The following is a 27,215-nucleotide window of genomic DNA, read 5'->3' on the forward strand; positions in this document are numbered from 1 at the left end:
GATTAGCACTTACAAAGCTATTAGTTAACTCAAGGTAATGGGCAATCAGTTAACTAGGTTGAAAAATAGAAACTATACCCCTACTTTAGAAATAATGCATTTAGTGCAACATAAGGTGGTTTGGAGTTAGTGGTTCCTTACCTTCTCCAGATATTGATGGAAAAGAAAATAAGCTTGTACTCCATTTTTATGCCTTAAATTGAAATAAAAAGAATAACTATCATTTGGGAAGCTTCATTCTTGCTCCTTTATGGATAGTTGACATTACCCTTGCAAAGAAAGGAGTATGTTTTGTCTTAGCAATAGAGCATTGAATTTCTTAGAAGGAAGCATTTTGATTTACTATAGTAAGGACAAAACGTTCAGCTAGGACAGCAGTTTCACATCCTGGCACAGGCAGGAATGGAAACCAGTATAGCTTTGCAATTTTTGCATGTATAGTAGAGAGGGTAGCTTTTTCTTTGGTGTGAGCTGTTGAGGTGGGGGGCATACTTCAGCCCAATAATAGTATATTTACAGCATATCTTTGCCCAGTTCTGTAGGATGGCAACTCCTGCCCCTTATGCACTCTCTTCTGTCAGGACTCTTTAACACAGTTTAGTTAAACTGGTGCATGTTTCTCTGTGGACACTTCTATATTGGTTTAAGCCTGAGTTTTTTTGTTTAATGTGCACCGCTAAGCTGGTGGAAGCTAGATATAGGGCTTGTTCACACGGCACAGCCTTTGCCAGTATAGCTGTGCCTGCAGACCCCCCAGAGTAGACACAACATAAGCTGACAGAAAGAATTCTGATGCTGACACAGCTGTGTCACCTCCCCAAATGACATTAGCTAAGGTGACATAAACACTCTTCTGTAGGTATAGTTGCATCTATACCAGGGTTTTGCTGTCATAAGTATTGATTACATGGTCTGTTTTCTTACACTCCTAGCTGAGATAGCTGTGCTAGCAAAATTTTGTAGTATAGAGCTAGCCTTAAACTGATACAAGAATATCGACACACACACTTAAACTGATATGACTGAATGGGTGTAAAATCATACCTTATATTAGTTATATCAGTACAACTTTGTGTGTAGACCAGTCCTCAAACTCTCCTGCCTATTACTTGATCTAAAGTAGTATATAAACAATTAAATGTTCTTTTTAATTCAAAATTACTTTTGTTTCTGGGGTTTCCATGGAAATTATTTTAACTGTTGCCAAAACCTGGGGGTAGGGGTTGGGGTTAGGACTTGAATCATTATAGTCAACTCAAGTGAAGTTTCACAAAGTTTCATCCCCTAATGCCCCTACTCTACTTGGGCTATGTTGATGACATCTTCGTCATCTGGACCCATGGAAAAGAAGCCCTTGAGGAATTCCACCATGATTTGAACAATTTCAATCCTACCATCAACCTCAGCCTGGACCAGTGCACACAAGAGATCCACTTCCTGGACACTACGGTGCTAATAAGCAATAGTCGCATAAACACCACCCTATACCGGAAACCTACTGACCGCTATTCCTACCTACATGCCTCCAGCTTTCATCCAGACCACACCACACGATCCATTGTCTACAGCCAAGCTCTACCGTACAACCTCATTTGCTCCAACCCCTCAGACAGAGACAGACACCTACAAGATCTCTATCAAGCATTCTTACAACTACAATAACCACCTGCTGAAGTGAAGAAACAGATTGACAGAGCCAGAAGAGTACCCAGAAGTCACCTACTATAGGACAGGCCTAACAAAGAAAACAACAGAACTCCACTAGCCATCTCCTTCAACCCCCAACTAAAACCTCTCCAACGCATCATCAAGGATCTACAACCTATCCTGAAGGACGACCCATCACTCTCACAGATCTTGGGAGACAGGCCAGTCCTTGCTTACAGACAGCCCCCAACCTGAAGCAAATACTCTCCAGCAACCACACAACAGAACCACTAACCAAGGAACCTATCCTTGCAACAAAGCCCGTTGCCAACTGTGTCCACATATCTATTCAGGGGACACCATCATAGGGCCTAATCACATCAGCCACACTATCAGAGGCTCGTTCACCTGCACATCTACCAATATGATACATGCCATCATGTGACAGCAATGCCTCTCTGCCATGTTCATTGGCCAAACTGGACAGTCTCTACATAAAAGAATAAATGGACACAAATCAGACGTCAAGAATTATAACATTCAAAAAGCAGTCGGAGAACACTTCCATCTCTTTGGTCACTCGATTACAGACCTAAAAGTGGCAATTCTTCAACAACAAAAAATTCAAAAACAGACTCCAACGAGAGACTGCTGAATTGGACTTAATTTGCAAACTGGATACAATTAACTTAGGCTTGAATAAAGACTGGGAGTGGATGGGTTATTCCACAAAGTAAAACTATTTCCCCATGTTTATTCCTCCCCTCCCTCCCCCTGCTGTTCCTCAGACGTTCTTGTCAACTGCTGGAAATGGCCCACCTTGATTATCACTACAAAAGGTCCCCCCACTATCCTGCTGGTAATAGCTCACCTTACCTGATCACTCTCATTACAGTGTGTGTTGTAACGCCCATTGTTTCATGTTCTCTATGTATATAAATCTCTCTACTGTATTTTCCACTGAATGCACCCAACGAAGTGAGCTGTAGCTCACGAAAGCTTATGCTCAAATCAATTTGTTAGTCTCTAAGGTGCCACAAGTACTCCTTTTCTTTTTGCGGACACAGACTAACACGGCTGCTACTCTGAAATCTTTGTGTAGTAAGTGACAGTTCTGGCAGAATATTTACATAGCTATGTATACTGTGATTTTATTCCCACTGGGAACAGAAGCAAAGCTCACTCTTCTTGATAGTTATGTACACGTAGTTCTAATTAGAAAACTGATGGAGAACCGTGTGTCTAAAAGGTGGGGGAGGTGTATTTATCTCTGAACTTCTTGAAGGATATAGATGGCTCAGTCTGCCACCTTGTGGTAATTTGAGTTGTGTTTACATTATGGAAACTAATATAGCAAACCGACTGTTAACTGCACACTTTTTTTGTATAGGCTGTGGATTGATTTGTAGAACAATTTTCAGAAATATGACTTGTTCATTGGAACAGTTGTATAAAGCACAATGTAGCTGAGTTCAGTAGCTGCTTAACGTCAGTAAGATAGAGATTTTGCCCAACTGTTCTGGTCAAATGTTCATAAATGTAGGATGTATTTGCATAATATATTTTTGAAGGACAAAATAAAGCAGTTTTACTGAGAATTATAGTCCTTAATATTTTGGCAGTTATGTATGGAATATCAAAATTAATAGGTTTTTATAGTCATTGTTTACACTGTTGTTTTATAAAATGACTTCTGTAACTTCAGTATAATTCAGAGTTTGTGGAGCTCCTGTGCCTTTGTGAATACATAATGTTAAAAAGGCTGCTATACAAATATTTGAAAAGGAATTTTTAAACAAATATCTCATGGATAAAAAGATGAGTTAATGGACACTTACATGGAAGTATTTGAAGTTTGTACTTCCCTCTATCCTCTGGATCACAGAAATTGGAGCTCTAGCTTTTTCTGAGCTAAGTGGAAAACTTTCTGAGATAGCAGCTGGCTCTCTGAATGCTCTGAGCCTGTTGCCTCCTGGTGAAACAAGAAAATTGACTGAACTTCTAAGAGACCAGTTGGGTGAGCTAATATCTTTTTCTTGGACCAGCTTCTGTTGGTGGAAGGGACCAACTTTTAAGCTTCAGAGTTGTCCTTCAGGTCTGGGAACCAGAGTGTCTGAGTTACACACAAGTTGGACAAAGTGTTTGTTAAATGTAAAGTTGTTGCAGGTGAGGATGAAATGGATAAGTGGGTGATATGGTTAGGGTCGGTTTCTGAGTGTTGTACGTTATCTTGTAGATTTTTTGAGGCAGGTAGTGATGCAGTAATAGTGAGGAATGTTGATGTGTAGGGAGATCTTCTCCATGGTGGCAAGCATGATGTTTTGGGGGAGGCTGTTGTTGCAGAGTTTCTGGATGAAGTTGGTAGAGTCTTGGAGGAAGCTGGCCTTTTGTGTGGTGAGTGGTTTGAGGATGGCTTCTGAGCTTTGGTATTCCTTCAGTAAGAGTGCTGTGTCGGGCATGATGGGTCTGCCTGGGTTTCCTTGTTTGGGTATCTTGGGGAGCATGTAGAAGTTGTGGGGGATGAGGTTGTAGTGTTTTTCTGGGAAGAGTTTGGGGAAGGATTTGATGGTATCCTTAAATTGCTGGGTGAACTGTGGTGTGGGGTTACCTTTGAGTTCATAGATTCATAGATATTTAGGTCAGAAGGAACCATTATGATCATCTAGTCTGACCTCCTGCACAATGCAGGCCACAGAATTTCACCCACCACTCCTACAAAAAAAACCTCACACCTATATCTGTGCTATTGAAGTCCTCAAATCGTAGTTTAAAGACTTCAAGGAGCAGAGAATCCTCCAGCAAGTGACCCGTGCCCCATGCTACAGAGGAAGGCGAAAAACCTCCAGGGCCTCTTCCAATCTGCCCTGGAGGAAAATTCCTTCCCGACCCCAAATATGGCGATCAGCTAAACCCTGAGCATATGGGCAAGATTCATCAGCCAGATACTACAGAAAATTCTTTCCTGGGTAACTCGGATCTCACCCCATCTAATAGCCCATCACAGGCCATTGGGCCTATTTACCATGAATATTTAATTACCAAAACCATGTTATCCCATCATACCATCTCCTCCATAAACTTATCAAGTTTAATCTTAAAGCTAGATAGATCTTTTGCCCCCACTGCTTCCCTTGGAAGGCTGTTCCAAAACTTCACTCCTCTGATGGTTAAAAACCTTCGTCTAATTTCTAGTCTAAATTTCCTAATGGCCAGTTTATATCCATTTGTTCTTGTGTCCACATTGGTACTAAGCTTAAATAATTCCTCTCCCTCTCTGGTATTAATCCCTCTGATATATTTATAGAGAGCAATCATATCTCCCCTCAACCTTCTTTTAGTTAGGCTAAACAAGCCAAGCTCCCTGAGTCTCCTTTCATAAGACAAGTTTTCCATTCCTCAGATCATCCTAGTAGCCCTTCTCTGTACCTGTTCCAGTTTGAATTCATCCTTCTTAAACATGGGAGACCAGAACTGCACACAGTATTCCAGGTGAGGTCTCATCAGTGCCTTGTATAACGGTACTAAAACCTCCTTATCCCTACTGGAAATACCTCTCCTGATGCATCCCAAGACCGCATTAGCTTTTTTCACAGCCATATCACATTGGCGGCTCATAGTCATCCTATGATCAACCAATACTCCAAGGTCCTTTTCCTCCTCCGTTACTTCTAATTGATGCGTCCCTAGCTTATAACTAAAATTCTTGTTATTAATCCCTAAATGCATGACCTTACACTTCTCACTATTAAATTTCATCCTATTACTATTACTCCAGTTTACAAGGTCATCCAGATCCTCCTGTATCCGTGTCCTTCTCTAAATTGGCAGTACCTCCCAGCTTTGTATCATCCACAGACTTTATTAGCACACTCCCACTTTTTGTGCCAAGGTCAGTAATAAAAAGATTAAATAAGATTGGTCCCAAAACCGATCCTTGAGGAACTCCACTGGTAACCTCCCTCCAGCCTGACAGTTCACCTTTCAGTAGGACCCGTTGTAGTCTCCCCTTTAACCAATTCCTTATCCACCTTTCAATTTTCCTATTGATCCCCATCTTATCCAATTTAACTAATAATTCCCCATGTGGCACGGTATCAAGTGCCTTACTAAAATCGAGGTAAATTAGATCCACTGCGTTTCCTTTGTCTAAAAAATCTGTTACTTTCTCAAAGAAGGAGATCAGGTTGGTTTGGCAAGATCTACCTTTTGTAAAACCATGTTGTATTTTGTGCCATTTACAATTGACTTCAATGTCCTTAACTATCTTCTCCTTCAAAATTTTTTCCAAGACCTTGCATACTACAGATGTCAAACTAACAGACCTATAATTACCCGGATCACTTTTTTTCCCTTTCTTAAAAATAGGAACTATGTTAGCAATTCTCCAGTCATACGGTACAACCCCTGAGTTTACAGATTCATTAAAAATTCTTGCTAATGGGCTTGCAATTTCTTGTGGCAATTCCTTTAATATTCTTGGATGAAGATTATCTGGGCCCCCCGATTTAGTGCCATTAAGCTGTTTGAGTTTCGCTTCTACCTCAAATATGGTGATGTCTACCTCCATATCCTCATTCCCATTTGTCATGCTACCATTATCCCTAAGATCCTGTTTAGTCTTATTAAAGACTGAGGCAAAGTATTTCTTTAGATTTTGGGCCATGCCTAGATTATCCTTGACCTCCACTCCATCCTCAGTGTTTAGCGGTCCCATTTCTTCTTTCTTTGTTTTCTTCTTATTTATATGACTATAGAACCTTTTACTATTGGTTTTAGTTCTTTATAGTAGGTGCAAAAATGAGGAGTCCGGTGGCACCTTGAAGACTAACAGATTTATTTGGGCATAAGCTTTCATGGGTAAAAACCCATGGAGTCAGGGTGTTGTCTGCTGGCCTTCATGACACAGTCATCACACTTAAGGACTGCAATGGCACTCCCTTTGTCTGCTGATTTGATTGCTATCTGGTGATTGAATTTCAGGGACTGTATAGTTATCCTCTTGTTGGTGAGAGATTGTGGTGGATATAATGTTCAATGAGGATTTTACAGTTAACTTTTTCCTGAATTTTTAAAGTTATAACTGTGTTTTTCTCCTGTTAGCACTGCAATGTTCCAGACCACACACAAGTGTACACAGTATATATTGTAAAAGCAGCAAAGAGTCCTGTGGCACCTTATAGACGAACAGACGAGCATGAGCTTTCATGGGTGAATACCCACTTCGTTGGAACGTCTGTTCATCTATACGGTGCCACAGGATTCTTTTCAGAGTAACAGCCGTGTTAGTCTGTATTCGCAAAAAGAAAAGGAGTACTTGTGGCACCTTAGAGACTAACCAGTTTATTTGAGCATAAGCTTTCGTGAGTTACAGCTCACTTCATCATGCCACAGTATGCATCCGATGAAGTGAGCTGTAGCTCACGAAAGCTTATGCTCAAATAAATTGGTTAGTCTCTAAGGTGCTACAGGACTCTTAGCCGCTTTTACAGATCCAGACTAACACGGCTATCCTTCTGAAGCTTGACAGTATATATTGCTAACAGATATAAATGAATTCAGCCTCATGTCTGGCTCTGCTGCATCATTCCATAAATTGTAGCATTCTATGGGTTTAACAGAGCTTGACAAGTTAAGGGAGAATATTGTGAAAAGCTTTTGCTTTTTTACTTTATTTTCTTTGTGAATGCCAGGGGGAGCTCTTTCCTATTAGCAGCTTCGTTCTCTTGAAAGACACGGCTTGTAAAATAGGTTACAGCAGTGTTGCAAGGAATTGGTCATGCAATGGTGTTAAATCAAGCATCAGCTGAAATTCGTGTTCAATAGTTTGTTTTGTTTTCATAGGATTCTGCTGCTTGGATGTACTGGCTATTTCATTCCTGCTTGTTTTTCACATGCCAAAATATAGACAATTTTCAGATCCCTGTTTGTGGGCTGTCTCCATATTTTTCTCCCCTTTTTGCCCCAGGCAGCAGCCATCGTGGTGCCATGTAAATATGGCTTCTGCACCATCAAGTACAAATTTGTGAAGCAGAAATCCACCCCCCCAAGCCCACAAATAAATGAGAAATTAGAAGGATTGAGCACTAAATCCATTCCTTTACTTGTAAAGTGAGGAAATTTACTGTTGAAATTGCAGAGACAAATATTTGGAACTTCCCCTTCATGCTATATATTCCTCAAGTTTAGGTTCGCACTTAAATGTCAGTGTTTTTCAGTTTATTCTTTCAACAATCTATCAGCCTGCATTTTTTTCTTCGGCTATGCAATGCTGACCTTTATAGCCTCTTTGGACCCTTGTTGTTTTTGTGTAAATCTATTTAATCTCTTACTATGCACAAAGTACCTTCAGAATGTGGTAGGCATTGGTGCTCTAAATATAAATTTACCCTTTAAAATCTCTATCTCACTCCAGTTGTCTTTTCCTTTTTTGGAAGGGAACTACCATCCAGTAAGTATTAACAATTCTGATTTTGATTTGGTGAATACCTAAGTAAAATTCTGCTTTAAAAAATCATCCACCTTTTAAAAAAAATTTAATTTTAATCTATTGTGATGGCTTTAATACAGGTCTTGACTTTGACCTTTAGTTAAAATATGATTCTTGGAATATCTCTGAATTGTGTGGAGAGATTTCTGTTTCAATCTTAATTTATTATGACACATCTTGTCAGCAGATAATTTTAATGTTAGTTTCTGCTAGGAGCTTGTTGGGGTTGGGAGAGAAGATGAAGTTGGTGGCCAAACATCCATTCTCATGGACCTCTCAGAAGCATTTGACCATGAGGTACTGCTGATCCCAATTGAGAAAGGTGGCAGTGGTCCAGACGAATGTGCCAAACTGCTCTGAGTCCCACCCAAAGGGCAGTAAATGGAAACAGGACCTGTAGCACTAGATTCTTCACTTGTGGAGTTTCACAAAGTTCAGGTTTCAGAGTAGCAGCCGTGTTAGTCTGTATTCGCAAAAAGAAAAGGAGTACTTGTGGCACCTTAGAGACTAACCAATTTATTTGAGCATAAGCTTTCGTGAGCTACAGCTCACTTCATCAGATGCATTCAAGGTTCAGTAGCTCTTTAGTCCTATTCAGCATCTGCATGCAGCCACTAGGTGAACTGATAAGATGACATGGACTCAAGTGCCAGCAGGATATAGATGAGAGACAGCTCTACTTATCTTTCAGCATATACGATCATACTGCTACCACAAAGATGGTCCATAGCTTAGATGAGATCCAGCTCATAGATGGAGAGCAGCTGGTGGAAGCTCAACCCAAGCAAGGCAGAGATTATGCTGGGGGCAGAAGAAAGTCCTCTGGTTGACCTGAGAATCTATCCTATCCTGGTGGATGATGACCTGGCCTCAGTTATACACTTTCATCAACTCCCATCTGGATTATAGCCATGCAGTACACCTAGCCATGAAGCCATCAGTCTGTAGAAAACTCCAGCGGCTACAGAATGCTGCAGCTCATCTTCTCAGCAACATGGGCTACTGTGAGCACATCAATCCTGTTCTGTCTCTGCAGTGGCTTTCTGTAGAATATTGAGTCAAGTTTAAGGTCCCAGCTTTTTATCTTAAAATTGGTCAGTGACCTGGGCACAGCCTATCTAAAAGATGACCTAAAACTCTGGGATGAAGACTCTGGTAAACAGCTCTTCTCCTTAGGCACAATGGAACTGGTTGCCATAAGGGCAAAAGCTAGTCTTTTGCAGGAGGCAGACCTTTCCCAGGGCAGTCTAAGACAGGAACAAGCTCCCACAGGAACTAAGGACCATCAAAAACCTTGCATCTTCTACTCCAGGTGCAAGGCATATTTCTTCAACCTTGCATTCTCAAAAATATATAGCAGGATGTACATCAATTTTTTTAAAAAAAGAAACCCAAAACCAAACCAACAAGAATAAAAATGTCCCCACATTACATATTGATGGCTTATCACCTGTTTAACGTAGTCTTTTGCAATGGGCTAGCTGGGTATGTGGTTTTGATGTTGACTGATTCTCAACTGTCTACTTTAGAGAAGAAATCTTACTTTTGCATTTCCTTTCTATAGTTGAAGTCATGTCTGCCACAACCTCAGGTAGCAAGCTTCTGTTGTGGTTTTCTTAAGAAGAGTAGACAAGTGATTGTCCCCTATGACTAAGTTCCATTTAAAAAGTGGACAGTTACAACAATATCAAACCCTCCACCATAGTTAAATAGTGCCAGCTGTGGCATGGAATGAGCCTGAATGAAGTGTCCTTGGGTGTACTGTTTTTTAGAGGATGACGATTAGGAATGATCCAAATTCTGTAACTTCAGGCTGGTATTCCCGTAATTAAATCTTGGCATGTTTAGTAGCTTTTTATCTTCTTAAACATTACTATATTAGTGAATTGGATATCTGAGGGCTATGGTAATTCATTTGGTTGATCGTCTCATAGCCCTGGCTTTCAAGCTTTCTCATGTCATTAGGATTGTAACTGTGCTTTCTCATTTAGTAGTGTTTATTTTTAGAAACACTGAGAAGTGGGTTGGGATGGAAAGAAGAATATTGGGCATGAGGTTAACATTTTTTTTTAAGTGTTGATTTTTTCCCCTCAGTAAAAACACTCAGGATATGTCTACACTACAGCTTATGCCGGCAGAAATTATGTTGCTTGGGGTGTGAATAAACCACCCCCGTGAGGGACATAAGTTACAGTGACATAAGCAGCAGTGTGGGCAGCTTCTCCTGTTGACATAGCTTCTGCTGTTCATGGAGGTGGTTTTCTTATGCTGACAGGAGAGCTCTCTATCGGCATAGAGTGTCTTCACCAGATATCTGGAGCTGCGCTGCAGTTTTGTACGTGTAGACATACCCTCCGTTGTAGATACTGAGTCTCCCTGAGCTTGCTTTCACAAAAGAAATGAAGGTCCTAAAATATTTTAATAGAAGAAAGCGGAGGAATTGTGATGTTAATTGAATTGTTAAATTAAACAGCCAACTAAAATCATGGGCCAGACTTCTGTCTTTATAGTCAAACAAGAAGAACCACAGCAAAAACATAAGGATTTTCTTTTTGTTTATACTTTTAGTGAGGTTTAAAGCATACTTGTGTATAACATTCCATTAGAAGTTTGTGGTATGTAAATGCAGAACACTAACAAAACTCTCACGCTCTGCCTAATGTAAATATTGACTGTTTGGAACATGTATTAGTAATATTTCGAGCAAACTCAGTAGAAGACTGTTGGGAGCTCTGTGAAGATGGTAACAATTTTAATACCTTACACCGATACAAGAAGCATAATAAATGTTTTCTATCTGTTTGCAGGATTTGGAGATAGTGTATTCCTATTTACATGGAATGGAAGCCTTGTCTAATCTGAGGGAACACCAACTCAGGTATAGTATTTTAACGCTAATATTATGCTATTTATGTGCTAAAGAGGCATCTGTTAGTTGTGAATTAGAAAATATTTTTTTACCCAGATATCGTGGTGATAAATATCTTCATACTTGTAATAATACTTGATTTCTTTTATCTTATAAACTTGGCAGTAATATTTAGTAAATTAAAAATCTGCATTATCAGCACAATCAGCTGTAAATGTAGAGTTTTTAAAACCAGAGTAATAAACTTTTGTAGAAGACTGGTTGCTAGATTTTTTTCACCACTCGTGTATTTTAGTTAAATAAATTCAGTTTATATGAAATATTTCAGTGAATAATTTTAGATTAAATACTTCCAGAAATTTTAACTTGTATTAGAGGCAGAGCTGGCAGTGCCAACTATAGCTAAGGTTGTCTAATGCTTTCCATTTTAAGACCCTGTTCTCAATTGGCTGTAACTTTGCCAAACTTTAAACTGTTTAGGATGAAATTTTCCATGCTATCTGTCTCAGGTTGAATTTTTATGGACTGCTTCAGACAAAATGGTTGAACTGCTTCTGAGAATAAAGTTGAGGAAACAAATAAACTTTTTCCTAATGTTACACTCCTACAGCTATTTTAGGAACCTGTAAGCACCTCCATGTTTTTGAGAAGGGACTTGAAATTCCATGAGGGTTGCCTTGTTTTTAGAGAGGTACAATTTGCTATCCCCATTAAAATCTATCCAAATTTGGCTAACTTAAGTCTCTGAAAATAGTTGTTTGTATATGATGAGGACTGATTTGTTAGAAAATGTCACAAAGTTCTGTGAACATTGTCTCCTCTGAGTATGCTCCACCTGAACAGAGCTCTGTGTTAACCACACTGCGTGAGCTCCAACCTGTGTCTGGACAGAGCTTTTCATGCAGTTGGTTCTGGCTGCAGAGGACCTCTTTACTTCTGGGGCAATTCTATGCCAAAAAAAAATCAGTGCAAAATATTTTAAAATTCTGCAAATTTTAGTTGTCAAAATAACACTCCATAATCAGGCCAGTTTCAATTATTTTGGTAATTTATTTCAAAATACCTGTCAGCAAGTATGTCTGTAACAATACAGACACACACAAAAATACCCCAAGGAGTAGAGAGTTAAGGAAACCCCTATGACAACCCAGTTCCTGTCCTGCAGCATGTAAGTCGCTGTCAGCTATATCTGTGTGTGCTGCAAGCAAGCCAGCCACACCTTGACTCTTACCACAAAGTGACTCCAACACACTCCCAGTCCCAGATTTTCCCCAGAAACGTATGTCCTATACAGGTCTTCCTTCTCCTGGTCAATACAAATATGTTAAGTCTGTTGTTCCTTAAAGGCAATAATATGCGCATATCTTGTTACCCCAAATGGAGTTACCCCCACACTTGAACTTGAACACACTGGGTTAGATAAAATAATAAAACAGATTTTAAGTGAGTACAAGTAATCAGACATGAAAGTCAGAAATGTTTACAAGAAAAATAAAGATTACTAGTATCTACTTAAGCAACGAAAACTTTCTCATCACAAGCTCTAGCAGCTGACCAAACTCTCAGGTCAGGACCCCTCCCCTAGAGTCCAACAGCTGCTTCCTTTGTCTCTTCAGGTGCAGTGAATAAGATGGGCAGGAGGGGGCGGAGAGAGGAGTGTATTGCAGTGTCTGCCCCTTCTTTTTATAGTCCTGTCCCACTTTGAGAAGCATTTCCAGCTGGGAGCAAGGTGACAAGCAATCTGTGTGGAAGGAAACTGGTTCTTTGCCAAAATGTAGAATTTTGCCCTTGACCCCTTTCCTGCTGTCAGGTAATGCTCCATTGGCCTAGCTGACAGCTGGCTGAGGCGTCAGCTTGCCCTTTGTCTCTGAGGAACTGGTTTGGCCACTCCCCAGGTTTATCTGAGAAACATACAGTAGAACCTCAGGGTTACGACCACCAGAGTTATGAATTTACCAGTCAACCACATGCTGCATTTGGACCTGGAAGTAAGCAATCAGGCTGCAGCAGAGACGGAAAAAAAAAAGAAGCAAATACTGTACAGTACTATGCTAAATGTAAACTACTAAAAAAAAAAAGGGAAAGCAGCGTTTTCCTTCGTCAAAGTGAAGTTTGAAAGCTGTATTAACTCAATATTCAGTTGTAAACTTCTGAAAGAACAACCATAACATTTTGTTCAGAGTTAAACATCTGAGTTACAGCCTGCATTCCTGAGGTGTTTGTAACTCTGAGGTTCTACTGTACTTTTAGTTACAATTTCAGCTTGTTTATAACTTCACATATAACGCTGCTGCGTGCATTTTGCCATGATATCATTGATCAGCAAATTGAGTTTTCAAATGATACTTTACAAGGCATATTTCGTACAAACATCATAACAGTGTATGGGGTGTGAACACAGGTATATTCTATCATATTCAGAAGTTAGAAAATGCTACAGCTGTATTTGCCCTTGCAACATTAATTTGGCCCCCTGCTCTGTATGTATTATGATACAGTCTTTAATTATATGATCACAAACTCTTTTTCTATAGGACCCCTGCCTCATTCAGTTCCCGCAACGGACTGTGTGCTGGGAATGAATCAGTTGTGTAGTCAGCGAGGTTATTGTCTATAGGACTCCTGCCTCATTTGTTTCTGAAGTTGCGAAGTGTGTGGTGAGTGATGCAGGAGCATGCATGGGAGAAAAGGATGAGATGATCTTGTGGCTAAGGCAGTTGAATACTGCCTTGGAGAATGATTTTTATCCCTACTTGTGCCACAAAGCTCCTGTGTGAGCAAGTCACTTAAACCAAACTGTTTGTAGGCGGTCACTAAGGGCATGGCTACACTGGAAACTTCAAAGCGCTGCTGCGGGAGCGCTCCGGTGGCAACGCTTTGAAGTGCGAGTGTGGTTGCGCGTGAGCGCTAGGAGAGAGCTCTCTTAGCGCTCCTGGTAATCCACCTCCACGAGGGGATTAGCCTGTTCACACTAGCACTTTAAAGCGCTCAGACTTGCTGCACTCAGGGGGGTGATTTTTCACACCCCTGAGCCAGCAAGTTAGAGCACTATATAAAATGTAAGTGTAGACAAGCCCTAAGGGTATGTCTGCACTGCCTCTTGGAGGACTCTTCAAGTCTGTGTGCTAAAAATAGCTGTTTGGATGTTGCAGCACCAGATTCTAAACTTAATTAAAACTGAATTGCTGGCGACATGATTTCTTATAATTGATGTGTACAGTTTGACATGAGTAGTGTTACTACTGCTATTCTGTAAAAATCACATTGTTTGAGTAGTGTTAGCAAAGGGAGGCCTGAAGCAAAGCTAGGAGTCCTTGGCCACTATAGGAGCAGTTATAATACCACTTTCCATCGTATTTAAATACCTGTTCATTTGCAAGTGCAATACATCATCTTTAGTTTTAATTGAAAAAAAGTGTCAAGAGAATTGAGCACTTCTGAAAATACATGTTTTAATAAAAATAATTTACGTTAACATAAGTTATAGGTGAAGACAAGGCTGGATTTCCAGTTAGGCACGAGACTAGAGGTGCTGGTGTTCTAGGGGTGCCTAAAAGTTAAAAAGTATTTAAATTATTTTTTATATTTCTTGTTTAATTTTTTATGGAAAACTATGAAGGTCAGGTATAGGCGGAGGGGGGAAGAGGGGTGCTGAAGATGCTGTGCCTAGGGGTATGTAAAGTGTAAATCCTGCCCTGGGTGAAGAGGTGTTCGAGGATATAGCAGTACCATACTGTGAAGGGTTAAGCTAGTGGCAATCTAGAAATCGGTTAAATGCTTCTAAATTTTTTTAAACGTTTCCTGATGTGTCCATAGAATACAATGCCAACTAGGAAAAAATATTCAAGGATTTCTTTAAATCAGGTCAGTTACATGCACGTAATCTCAAATCTTCCCACTTTTTTACTAATTGTATAAAAGAGGCCACATTTTATTTATTTTTTCGTAAAATAATTTATAAAATAGTATACTAGTGGCTCATGTTCTATGTGTATCTCCTATTGCTTTCTCCCACTCTTGCTGGGGGTGCTTTTTGCCCACATTTTAAACATTTGGACTGGTTGCTACAGAATTGAAAGTGTTATTCATATAAGTGTCTTTCACTGTTACAGTAACTCCTCACTTAACGTTGTAGTTATGTTCCTGAAAAATGCTACTTTGATGTTAAGCAAATCCAGTTTCCCTATAAGAATTAATGTAAATGTGGTGGTGGTGGGGACGGGGGGAATTTTTTCCGCCAGACAAAACAAACACACACACGGAGTATAAGTTTTAAACAAACAATTTAATACTGTACACAGCAATGATTATTGTGAAGCTTGGTTAAGATGGTGGAGTCAGAGGGTGGGATATTTCCTAGGGAATGCCTTACTGCTAAATGATGAACTAGCACTCAGCTGAGCCCTCAAGGTTTAACACATTTTTGTTAATGTAGCGCCTCACTCTACAAGGAAGAATGAATGGAGGAAGGAGACACAGCATGGCAGAGAGAGACAGAGACACACCGTGTTTGTGTGTGAGAGCGAGAGACAGACACACACACCTTGCCTCTTTAAGTACGCTGACCCCATTCTAAGTACACTGCCTTTTAAAGTAGATCAGCAAGATGAGACAGCAGCTGCTGTCAGCAAGCTCCCTCCATCCTGAGCCCTGTTGTGTCACCCCTCCTGCTCTGTGGAGATAAGGTACAGGAGCGGGGGGCAGGGGACACCCTGACATTAGCACTCCTTTCCCCCCCACCTCTGCACAGCAAGCAGGAGGCTTGGGGAGCAGCTCCAAGACAGAGGGCAGGAGCAGCACACAGCAGTGGCGGGAGGAACAGCTGAACTCCTGGCAAATGATAGCCTGCTGGGCGCTGCCACACAGGGAACTTAGGGGAGTGGAGAGCTGATAGGGGGCTGGCGGCCCACCCTGGTTCCAAGCCCCCACCAGCTAGCTCGAACGGACTGCTCTTCTTGCAAGCAGTGGACAAAGCAGGCAGCTGCCAAACAATGTTATAAGGGAGCATCGTGCAACTTTAAACAAGGATGTTCTCTAATTGATCAGCAATGAAACAACGTTAACTGGGACAACTTTAAGTGAGCAGTTACTGTACGTGGTCTCGAGTAAAATTAGTGCACAATCTTAATTAGTCCTATACCATCATAATCACTGCAGTAAGTGATGCTGTTCTGGTTCTGATAGTCTTATGAACTTTAGAGAGAAGTAGGGTGGCCAACTTTCTCATTTATGAAAACCAGACACTGAGCGCTGGAGCCTGCTCCGCCTCTTCCCCCGAGGCCCCATCCCTTGTTCCACTTCTTTCCCTTGAGGCCCTGCTCCCATTCCTCTTCTCTCCCCACCCTGTCCCTGCCTGTTCTCTCTATTACCCTCCCTCTGCCAGCTGAGCAGGGCTCTAGGGATGGGGGAGGGGGCGACTGGGGCAGGATGTTGGAGAGAGAGAGCCGGGCCCCAGGAGTGGGGTGACTGGGGCAGGGCTGGGGAGGGAGAGCTTTTATGTTTCAGTATTAATGCAGCAGTGGTACTATCAAGTAAAGTTTATGTGGTTGGTTTATTTGACACTCAATTTCCTTAAATTAATATTTCAATTTTGTAAAAACATTAGATTTTTAATAGAGAATAAATAATTACTATGTTACAGTGCAAAAACTAACATAGAGGGGCAAGCCAAATTACTTTTGTTACCTTATTTTAATGCATTGAATTAACTTTGACACAAATCAGATCTATGGTCTGGATGCTAATCTTTAGTCTATAGACTGTTACTTTGTCCTTCACATGTCATTTTATGCAGTTTTATCCAAGTATTGATTTTTTTTTCTCCAAGAGCAGTCAGAATATGTTTTGCAACTTGTATGTAGGTACAGAATTCACTTCACTTTGTTGGAAGGTGAGCTTTCATCACTCACAAACTGTTGCAGTATTAATTATTATGAAATTGTATGTAACATTTTTAGCACACTTATTCATGTTTGAGAATACTAGGCTTAAATTGGCCTTATAACTTGTAAACAAAGATCATCGTGGCCTGATACATTGATGCATGGCTTTGGCTTGTAAATTGGAATTAAGTCAAGAGATTCTTTCTAAGGAATGTGTGGAACTTGTCCTGTTAACTTTATTAACACAGAGAATTCCTAGTAGAGAGCTTCTGTTTACAATACCATACATAGAAAAGGCTGACTTCATCCAGATTCATGTTTATAGCGTTTTCCAGGATAGTAACACTCTTTTTGTGCCTGTTAGTTTGTAAACCATTTTTGGAGATGAATTGTTTTTGTGAGTTTTTTTAAACAGCAGGCTTTTCTTCTAAAATAGCTTTGTTCACTACTGAAAAATACTATCTTAAAGTTTTGGGTTTTTTGAGGTTGGTTTTGGTTCTGAACTTGGTTGACTAAATTATGTTGTGATGTAGGAGATAGATGTAACATTCAAATAAATATCAGCACACCCACAGTACTGGTCAGAAACTTCATATATAGGAAGGAAGTAATCAACTGCCTATTATGAAAGAGCTTTAATTATAACAAAACACATACATTTGTTACTAGAAACACTGTGCCGGCTTTTGCAAGAGGATTGTGTTACTTGTTTATCTACAGAAAATTCAGCCATACTGCTACTAAGGAAGGGTGAATTTGTCTGACTAAAGGAGGAATGGATTTCAACCTTTGCCCCACACTCAAATCAAAGCTGAATTTACGTGCCTAGTAAAATTGCACTGTCACTGAGAAACCAGAGTCTCCTATAATTCCTTAATCCCAGCCTGCGCATCACACAGAACTCTGCTAGCAGAGCAGAGGCTAGAGAAGAACTTATCAGTTTCCTTTATTAATATTTCATGTTTTTTAAACCTTAGCTCCAGAAGTAGTGATTTTCCTATTCTGTACCTTCTCTTAGCTTCTCTGTTCTGCAGATTGATTTATGACAAGTCAAACCAAGAGGCTCAATAACTGAAGATTGAGATCCTAGAACTAAGGGCAGGCATCTGGCTTTTTTAAGGTTGCAGGATCTTCTCATGGAAAGCCATGTGATACAGTGGACAATATTTCAGCAGTAGGGTGTATTAATAAGTAGTGAGGCCCAATAAGCTTCTCATTGCACGAGGAAGCAAAAGTGCCCTTCCAGTGAGTAGAAACTTTTTCTTGATGTAGGAGATGCAGATCAGAGAGGTTCTCAACATCAAAGTGGACTGTTTGATTCAGGAGCGGATAGTCTATTGCCAGGGGAAGGAATGGTCACAGCCCCCTCTGTTCATAAAAAATTCAGAGAAAAATTCAGGCCCTGTCCATCAACAGGAAAAACTCCCTTGTTTCCCCTCGCTAGCCAAGGTTGTTAACAATCTATGGTGAGAGAGTGGGTATAGGGGTAATTTTAGTAGAACCAAATTGGCTATTGAGGCCTTGGAGCTAGGAGGGAATAGCAATGGCTGTAGGGAAACCTTGTCACATTTTACAGAAAAATCTAACTGATCCAGGGGCCCAAACCAGTTTCTCCCTCCACTTCTTGGGAAGCCAGGCTGTCAGACTTTTCCCCACTTGCCTGGGGTGCTGGGTGGATTGATTTAAATCATGATTTGAATTACCAAGTGGGAAGCCTCAATTTAAATAATCAGTTTTAATCAACTTTATTTGTACTTCATTTATTTTCTAAAGAAAGGTGCATTCTCATTCCACCTTTAAAAATCATTAAAACATTTTAAGTAAATGGAGCCTGTACACTAGATTTGGTACATGTTTTTGCTACTACAAGGGTATACTATAATTGTATACATTTAATTAAGAAATTATGTAACTTAATATTTTCAAATTCTTATTAATGGTGAATTTTGAGTGTTAGAAAATGGTGAATGATATATTGCTTATTTATTAGATAATTCACTTTTTGCTCATGAGTTTGTCTCAAGCTTCATTAGCATAGCAACTGGAATTTTAACTGCACACACACAACAACATATACAATTTATTTTTATCAAGCAAAACAACCTCAGTGTTTAGGATGCATAAACTTCTCTTGTCAAAACATGTTTCACATTTTTCATCTAAATTAACCAGAGGGATTAACTGTAGTCAGTGAATTAAATTGATTATTTCAGGTTAGCCTAGAAAAAAATTTCAAATATGCCTAAATACAAGTGTCTGCAGATTAAATTCTTAGTCTCATCTCTGTCTCTTGAAAATGAGACAGTCTCCTAAATTGCTTAGGCTGAACTGTTGTGATATTTGTAAACTTTGACCTCAAAAGTTGGATGTTTTCCCCTGGATCCTGTCTTTACATAGAAAAACAAACTTTAACTCAGCTTTTGATAGAGGCTCCTCAATTCAGCATATTTATTTAAATACTCTAAGAGATTATAATAAATTTAGGCCTTAACATATTTTGAATTAAATTCATATTTCATTTAAAATGTCTGTTTTTAAAGAGAAAAAGCTTATAACTTAAATTAAAATCCGGTTTTTAAAGTTTTGTTTTAAAAAAAAAAATCAATTTTTAGCCACCCTGGTGGAATGAAGGTTATAGTGCTGGGAAACTTTATCTTGATATGTCATCAGAAGCTAGTGGGTCATCTTCACATAGCAAGATATCTCATTGCAACAGAAGTGATCACACCCCTAGGGACTGAGAATTTCTGCCTGGAATTCAAATATAGTTCCTACTGGTTTAATAAAATATTCACGTTAGCTTCTTAAGCAAATCTCCTTATACTTGTCCATCAAGTAGCCTTTCTATTAGCAGTTTGTTCTGTAAGTATAGAATATGTACTGGGGGGAGGCGGGGGGGGGGGGGGGTTGAAAGAAATGGTGTAAGACACTGAGCCACAATGCTGTGTATTTCATGAAGATAAAGTGGTTCTAAGAATCATCACTGATTTCATCACTGAAGGTTACCATTTTCAGGACTCAGGAAATTCCCTTAAATTGTTTTGTCTGAAATAAGTGCACCTGAAGGAAAAGTGGCATGTATTGGATGTGAAAGGGGCATTAAGGATTTTCCTGAAGTCTGGAGAGAGGATTTTCCTGCAGGAAAATCTCTTCACCTTTTGTAACTTACTGCCCTTTTGGAATTGGAAATGAGCAAGGGATTTTAATGCTAAAGCTTCAAAATTTCAGCCAAGGGCAGAAGTGTCAACATGAGGTACTTTTTTGAGGTATATTTGGCTTGACCTGAAAAAACAGGTACTGGAAATCTCACAAAAGACGTCTGATCAGTATTGCATATTGCTTTATTTTTCTTAAAATGTGCCTTATATTCTGAACTATCTTACACTGAAATGTGAAATAATACTTAACTCCTCTACAGTGCTTTTCATCAGCAGATCTCAAAGCATGTTATAAAGGAGCTCAATATCATTATCCCCATTTTACAGAGACTAAGCATTTCATGGGAGAGGTTACATCCCGCTAATAGTCACGTTAGGTAAACTGAATGAGGAGTTATTTGTGGCACCGTAGAGACGAACGCATTTATTTGAGTATAAGCTTTCATGGGCTAAAACCCACTTCATCAGATGCATGCAGTGGAAAATACAGTAGGAAGATATATATATATAACATGAAAAAATGGGTGTTGCCATACACGCTATAAGGAGAGTGATCAATTAAGGTGAGCTATTATAGAAGTGATCAGTTAAGGTGAGCTAGGTAAACTGGCAACTTCAGTACTGTAAGCTCACCAGTTGAAATACGTCGGTAAACAACTTAAACATATATTATTTTCATTAAGGGCTGAGAATAAATGTGAAAATATTCATTAAATATTTTAATAAAACTTTTTCCAGACATTGAGGCCTCCTTTGAATGATAAACTATAAAGATGGTAAAGGGGAAAAAAAATGTCCTATTTTTTTCTCTTACAGACTGATGTGTGAGACTGTGAGATATGAAAGGCATGAAGCAAACGAAGTTCTGTACTAGTAAGTGTTTCCTCTTTTCTACTATGTGCAGTTCAGTGAACCAAATCTTTCCGAAAGTGCTAAAGGGTGTGTTTATTCCAACTTGCTGATTAAAAGTGTGCTCTGTAAACACAAATGAGACACCTTAACTTCATCACGTAGCATAGAAATGTACAGGTTCAAACTGGTGTCAGTGATAGAGCTGATGTGCATTGTTGTAACTTTGTAGTCAGTGAAAGGGCAGAGAATTAGTGGATGTGGAATGTCATCTCCTCAGATTAAGCTGTCATCTGGATTTATATCAATCAAGATAAAGCAGTAGTGACCAGCTTTTCCTGCCATAGGTGGCAGATCAACAAATCTAGCATGGGTGATAATTAGCAGGGATGTGAATTGATGTCATTTCAGACACAGTGGAGATCTCTTAACAACACAAATCCTTAAGTGTGCCATTAATTCCCCCTCCTCCCCCCAATGGGCTAATTTTTTTTCAGATTTTTAACGTAAAGCAGTATAGTGTAATGTAATGCAATGCAATGCAGTATAGTGTTCATCAGTGGATGAGTTGAAAAGTGTATGAATAATGCAGCCTTGCAAATTCCTCTAATCCACTGGCCCAGAGCCTGTAATTTTGTTTTTGCACAGGCAAATAATTTTTCTGTATTTTCATTATTGATCATGACAAAGAATGGTGAACATACTTATGTGCTAAATTTTCAAGATTGCAAGGTAGGTATAATGTCTGAAACTGGAAAAACTAAACAATTGTATCTAAAGAAAGGTATCTGGAAAATAAAGATCAGTGGAAACTAACATACTCTAATATCAGTATCTAGCTGGCGTAATCTCAAATGATTGATTGTACCATAACTATTTTATCAGGGAAACTTATGGTGGCAGTTTTTGTTACATTCTGGTTTGACTGCATTCCTTTTTTGTGTGTACTTATGTTTAATAATGATCATCTAGACTCTAAATCTCAGGAATAGGAGTTTTACCTGATCATTAGTTTAAACAAAGAATAGGCATCATAGACACCCCATCTTTGTTTTTTTGTGAACAAAATAAATGCTGCTATTCACAGAATTTATCCTTAAATTAGGATTCAGGTTGTATATTCTGAGAAAATGTAACATGCAAGTGGAAAATCCTGAAGTCTGGGTTAATTTGAAGTGCCTTTCCCATTCCTTTGCATTGATTCCCTTTGTCAGATCTTTCATGTGACTTTATCTTCACTTTGATCTTCTGCTTGTCCTTTCTACTTACTTTCTGACCCTCTTTTTGCACTCCATTCAGTTAGTCTAATTGGCAATTTCTTCCTATACACACAAGTGCAAAATGTTTTTGGTTTTAGCATGATCAGTCTGTGCACGCTTGGACTCTATGAAAACCTATACAGTACTGGGATATTTTTTTTTAAATTGTTGAAATTTTGTCAAGTCAGATACACACAAATTTGTCTGTCTAGGTTGTAGTTTAGCATTTTGATATGTTCATAGAATATGTGGGTTGGAAAGGACCTCAGGAGGTCATCTAGTCCAACCCCCTGCTCAAAGCAGGACCAATTCCCGATTTTTGCCCCAGGTCCCTAAATGGCCCCCTCAAGGATTGAACTCACAATCCTCGGTTTAGCAGGCCAATGCTCAAATCACTGAGCTATCCCTCCCCCCTGTTGTGAGATCAAAGATGGATCCGTAAGGAAATCCAGGAAATTCTCCTTGACTACATATGTTCACTACATCCCTACTTGAGAGTGGCTCTGAAATTCTGGTGTTTTCAGTACACTTGTACGTTTAGTTAATTTCCATCTTCTTTTGGCATGGTAATATCATGGGGCGGGAACTTGTTCTTCATTTGTGTCCTTTCTAAGCTTAGCATACGTATGTCAAGACACATCTGCGTATTATTGAGGGTTGTAAAATTAAAATGTAAAAGATGCATTCACTAGCCCTTGTATCTATGTGTTTCAAGGGTTAGGTAATGGGATAGAGACCGTCTTATTTCTAGGTCAGTAGTGACCAAAAAAGTTATTTTTGACCTGCATGAAATGAGATGGACATCAATCCAGTTTTCTAGTGGACATTGAAAAACTTCACAACTGGTAGCCCTTGTTTTGTAGTCTCAAAGGCCAAGGATTTAAGTAGGCATGGAGATTGAACTCCTACCTGTTCAGTACAGTGCTACAATGATTTCAGTGCTGTCAATGTGACAGTTTGTCACAAGTTCTAAAATACACTTAAAAAAAAGTCTCTATGGAAGTAGCTGCAACTATGACTGAGCTATAAATGATTGATTGACCTCTTTTTTTTCCCATGTATATATGAGTGACCTCCCCCAGGCACAACTTAATGTATCGATATTGGGAAGCTAAATCTTTATTTCTCTTCATGTGAAGATGAAAACCAATATACTTGCTGTCAGGTGGAACAAACTACCCACAGAAGCAACATATATTCACTGTAAATATCATGTTTCTAAATAAAGGACTGAACCCTTGTTTTCTCACGTAGGGCGGGAGAGAGCACTACATGGGCGGAGGGTTGAGGGGAGAGGCACCAATTTTCTCATCTAAAGTTATGAGGTACACATTTAAAAATGTAACACACAAAATTATCCATGTTCATCAAAAACCATGCTATCCATTTTTACCTTTGTCCTAAAACAAATAAGCTGTAAGAATTCATAATATCTATATAAATCTTTAATTTTTTTTAAATGGCTAAAAGGGAAAAACAGAGCATGTTGTTAAAATTGACTTAGCTCATCTGCATTTACTTTACTATCAGCGGGTGTATGTGCCTGCAACAAATTCTCAAACCCTAGGGCTATCTCTTTGTTTAACATGGGAACTAGGTTATTAAAAGTGGCAGTTCAGCTCCAGTTATTCTTCATTTGCCAGACCTCTCTACTAGTTTCACTTGATGTGAAGTTAATGATAGAAGGGCTAAAATAACCTTTGAAGCAAAAATTCAGGTTTGAGGTTTTTCCACCCACTCACACCCCTGATTTTCTTACCTGTTTGACAAGACACTCCTACCCCAAAGTCTGATTTAAAAAAAATTTTTTTTTGCTGCTTACTACATTCTGTCAAAGTACTTGTTAAAAAGATTCTTGTTCTTCACCTCTACATCATATTGATGCTTGGCACTGCCATAGATGAGATTTGGTCAGCACTTTTATTTATAAACCTAATTTTTAATAGTTGTATAAGTTGCCATTTAATTTGTCAGGCTTAACCTTGGCAGCCAAAATACAATTTCTTTTTTATGATCAAGTTAGATTAAATCAGCTCAGCCATATTTGGCAAATGAAGGATCTTTGTGACTATAAAAACTTTTGGCAAATGAGGGATCTTTCTGACTTTTTAAACTTCTCTGAATTAAAAAATACAAATACAAAAGACCCCAACTTTAAATATTTTTTTTTCAGTGAACATGGTTGATAAGTGGTATATGGCTATGCAGTTCGACATTTGTATATATGATTTTGGTTATGAGGAAGGGAGTGAGCCATGTCCCACCGGTGTACCAAAAATGATTTTGGGGATCTATTCCTACAATTTTAATTTTGATTAGATTGAAAAGCCGAGTCTTTAAAATATAAAGTTTTAATAATAAGGTTCTGTTTTACTAGGAAGCAGTTTTTATTCTTATAAGAAAACTATATGGAACCAATGTGTGTGTATTCAAATAACTTAAATAACTTGCATGCTTCTCTTATCCCCTTTGAATACATTACGGAATAAGTTATGTTGACAGAAAACTTTTCAATTTTGATGGCAGGTTGTCATCTAAAGAGATTAAAGTCGACAAAGTTCACATGTGGCTGAAATATGCTGGGGAGGTGACAATGACTTCGGTACTTTGGGCCAAATTGATCTCTAGTTTTTGACTTCAGTGGATTAAACTATAGATGAATTTATTGCATTAAGTTTTTATGATTGATTAAAAAAAAAAAAAAGCAGGTTGCTCTGATACTTTGTGACTTTTGATAAGAGGATCCTCCTAGCCACTGCATGATTGTTAGTTCCTCCTTCCTTCTCCAACTTCTTTTCTGAGAATGAGTATCCAATACAAAATTTCCAAGACTGATCTCTTTGATAAATACTTCTTAAATTCTTGCCAATGAGAAAATATTTCAGAGTTTGATTGTTAAGTTATAGATTAGTGGTTTCAATAGGGTTGCCTCCTAAAACTGAAATGCCTTAGATGAGTGTTCTCCACCTTTTAAATGTTTTGAACTAATTTTAAAGAAGAATCATCTTCTTCCATCAACACTTCCTAAAATTCCCTAATTTTTAATATAATAATTTGGAATTTTTCCTATTTTTTTCTAATACAATACTCCATTAGTTCTGTTACCAAGTGTATTTTTAATGTAAAAAACCCTTAATCTGTCTTCAGTGATGGACATCATTTAACTAAAAAATTAAATACATACACTACTATACAAATGATGACTTGAGAAGACTTCTAAATGATAGGGGGAGTCGAATCAGTTGTTTTGCTAAACTGAAGATCCACTGAATGCATCCGATGAAGTGAGCTGTAGCTCACGAAAGCTTATGCTCAGATAAATTCGTTAGTCTCTAAGGTGCCACAAGTACTCCTGTTCTTTTTGAAGGTCCACAGTTTCAGGTACTCAAAAGAGAACTTACAATTTGTTGGCTGAATTTCTTATTAAGGTACGCTGTATCTCTTATTGAAATGTTTAGCTGTAAAACTATATCTCAGTCTCCCATCTTTCATTTCCCCCCTCCTACATCTTCTTAAAAAAAAAAAAAAAGTATAGTGTTATTTGGAGTAAGAAATAACTATGGAATTGCTAATATTACAGTATGGTTGGTAGCTGCTGGTAAATTATATTTCTGTGGTGAATGTAGTTTTAATTTTTAATACGTTGAAAGCAATATAATATATATGGGGAGAAAAGGATTTTTACTTCTGCTCCCATTGGGCAGCTCTGTGTTCTAAGATTAGATCCAAATGCTCTCGTTCTGTAGCTGTGATATCACAGAATGACATCGTCTGGGGTGCTGCAACTCAGTGAATCCTGCTACTGGATCTTTACAGGACAGTAAGTAAGTAAGGTCAGGTCCCTAGCCCTTTTGCATTATGTGGCATAGTGTCTTTGCAGCTGCCAAAATCTTCCCTTTTCCTTCTGCATGCAGTCTCTGGGTCCACTGAAATGAAATTGTGGATGCCCTGCATATGTGTAGACCCTAATTAGCTGGAGAGAGGGATGGCAGAGAAGAAGGTATGAAGTAATTTAAAAGGCCCATGGAGTGCTACTAGCTGACAGCCCCAAAATGTAGCTGTTTACAAACAGTAAGAGAAGTGATCATTGGATGTTTCATATCTGCATGCGGACCCCAGCAACCCCTGGAGAAGGATGGTGTTTAGGAGAGGGAAGCATGCTTAAAGACCTATTCACAGATCTTGCTCCCTAACTACTGTCCTCTCCAATTCTCATAAGCAAAATCTAATTGAAATAAAGATTTTACATAGAATCAAAATTAATATAGTTTAATATATTTTGGAACTTGTGTATTAAAACATTTTGAAAAGTAGCTGTGGAATTGGTAGCAGCTGTTCTTAAAAACAAAACCCCAAACCCTAGCTATTGCATTGTAGCTGTAGATCTGTGTAATATCCATGAATGCTGTGCAATGAGAGGCGAGGCACAGATTTAGAGGGTTCTTGAGGATGAGTGTGGGGAGCTCATTTGTATGTGCTTCCCAGAGTGATTCTTTGGCTCCTACAGTAAAGCAGCCAGTAGCTCCTTCATAGCCCCTCCGTGCCAGCCTGTGTCTTCAGGATTGGTCAATAGCACAGAGGCAGCATATGCAAGAGAGGGGGGCTAATGAAAGAGGCCCTGCATGTGTGCATAGTCTTACATAGCTATAGAGTGGGAGGTGGATGCATGCAAGGCATAATGTGGCCCTTAGTGTTTGTGGTGACTCTTAGCCTGGACAGCGTACTCTAAATAGACATAGCTCTTTTTCAATTTACTTTTAAATTTAATGCTTTGTTAATTAACATTTAATGGTCCAGACTTATACTGTGCACCATTTACATACTGGTGAAAGGTCTGGGATGTTGAGAGAAGTCAAAATTTTCATGCTTGATATTTTAGGTTCCCAGTATAGTTATTTCCTCTTGTTTTCTTTGACGCTTTGCTCTACTCTTACTCTAAACTTATTTTTTCCGAACATCGTGTGTTTCTTCATGGAGGCTTTGGAAATATTTCAGAATTTACTGTTCTTAATGCTCAGTGAAGATCCTTGATTTCAGAGTTAGTAACAGATTTCCTCTTAACCC

At 39.0% G+C, this 27,215-nt stretch overlaps 1 protein-coding gene across 13 annotated transcripts in view; it reads left to right on the forward strand.

Moving 5' to 3' along the window:
• Positions 1-27,215, forward strand: part of RAPGEF2 (Rap guanine nucleotide exchange factor 2) — a 291,986-nt gene that overhangs the window by 92,958 nt on the left and 171,813 nt on the right. For all 13 annotated transcript variants that reach the window (XM_037897472.2, XM_043545917.1, XM_037897464.2 and 10 more), the window contains exons 2-3: positions 10,942-11,012; positions 20,860-20,916. In XM_037897472.2, coding sequence (XP_037753400.1) covers positions 10,942-11,012; positions 20,860-20,916 — 128 coding nt within the window. The remainder of the gene's footprint in view (positions 1-10,941; positions 11,013-20,859; positions 20,917-27,215) is intronic.

Source organism: Chelonia mydas, chromosome 4 (genome assembly GCF_015237465.2).
Source record: "Chelonia mydas isolate rCheMyd1 chromosome 4, rCheMyd1.pri.v2, whole genome shotgun sequence".
NCBI lineage: Eukaryota > Metazoa > Chordata > Testudines > Cheloniidae > Chelonia > Chelonia mydas.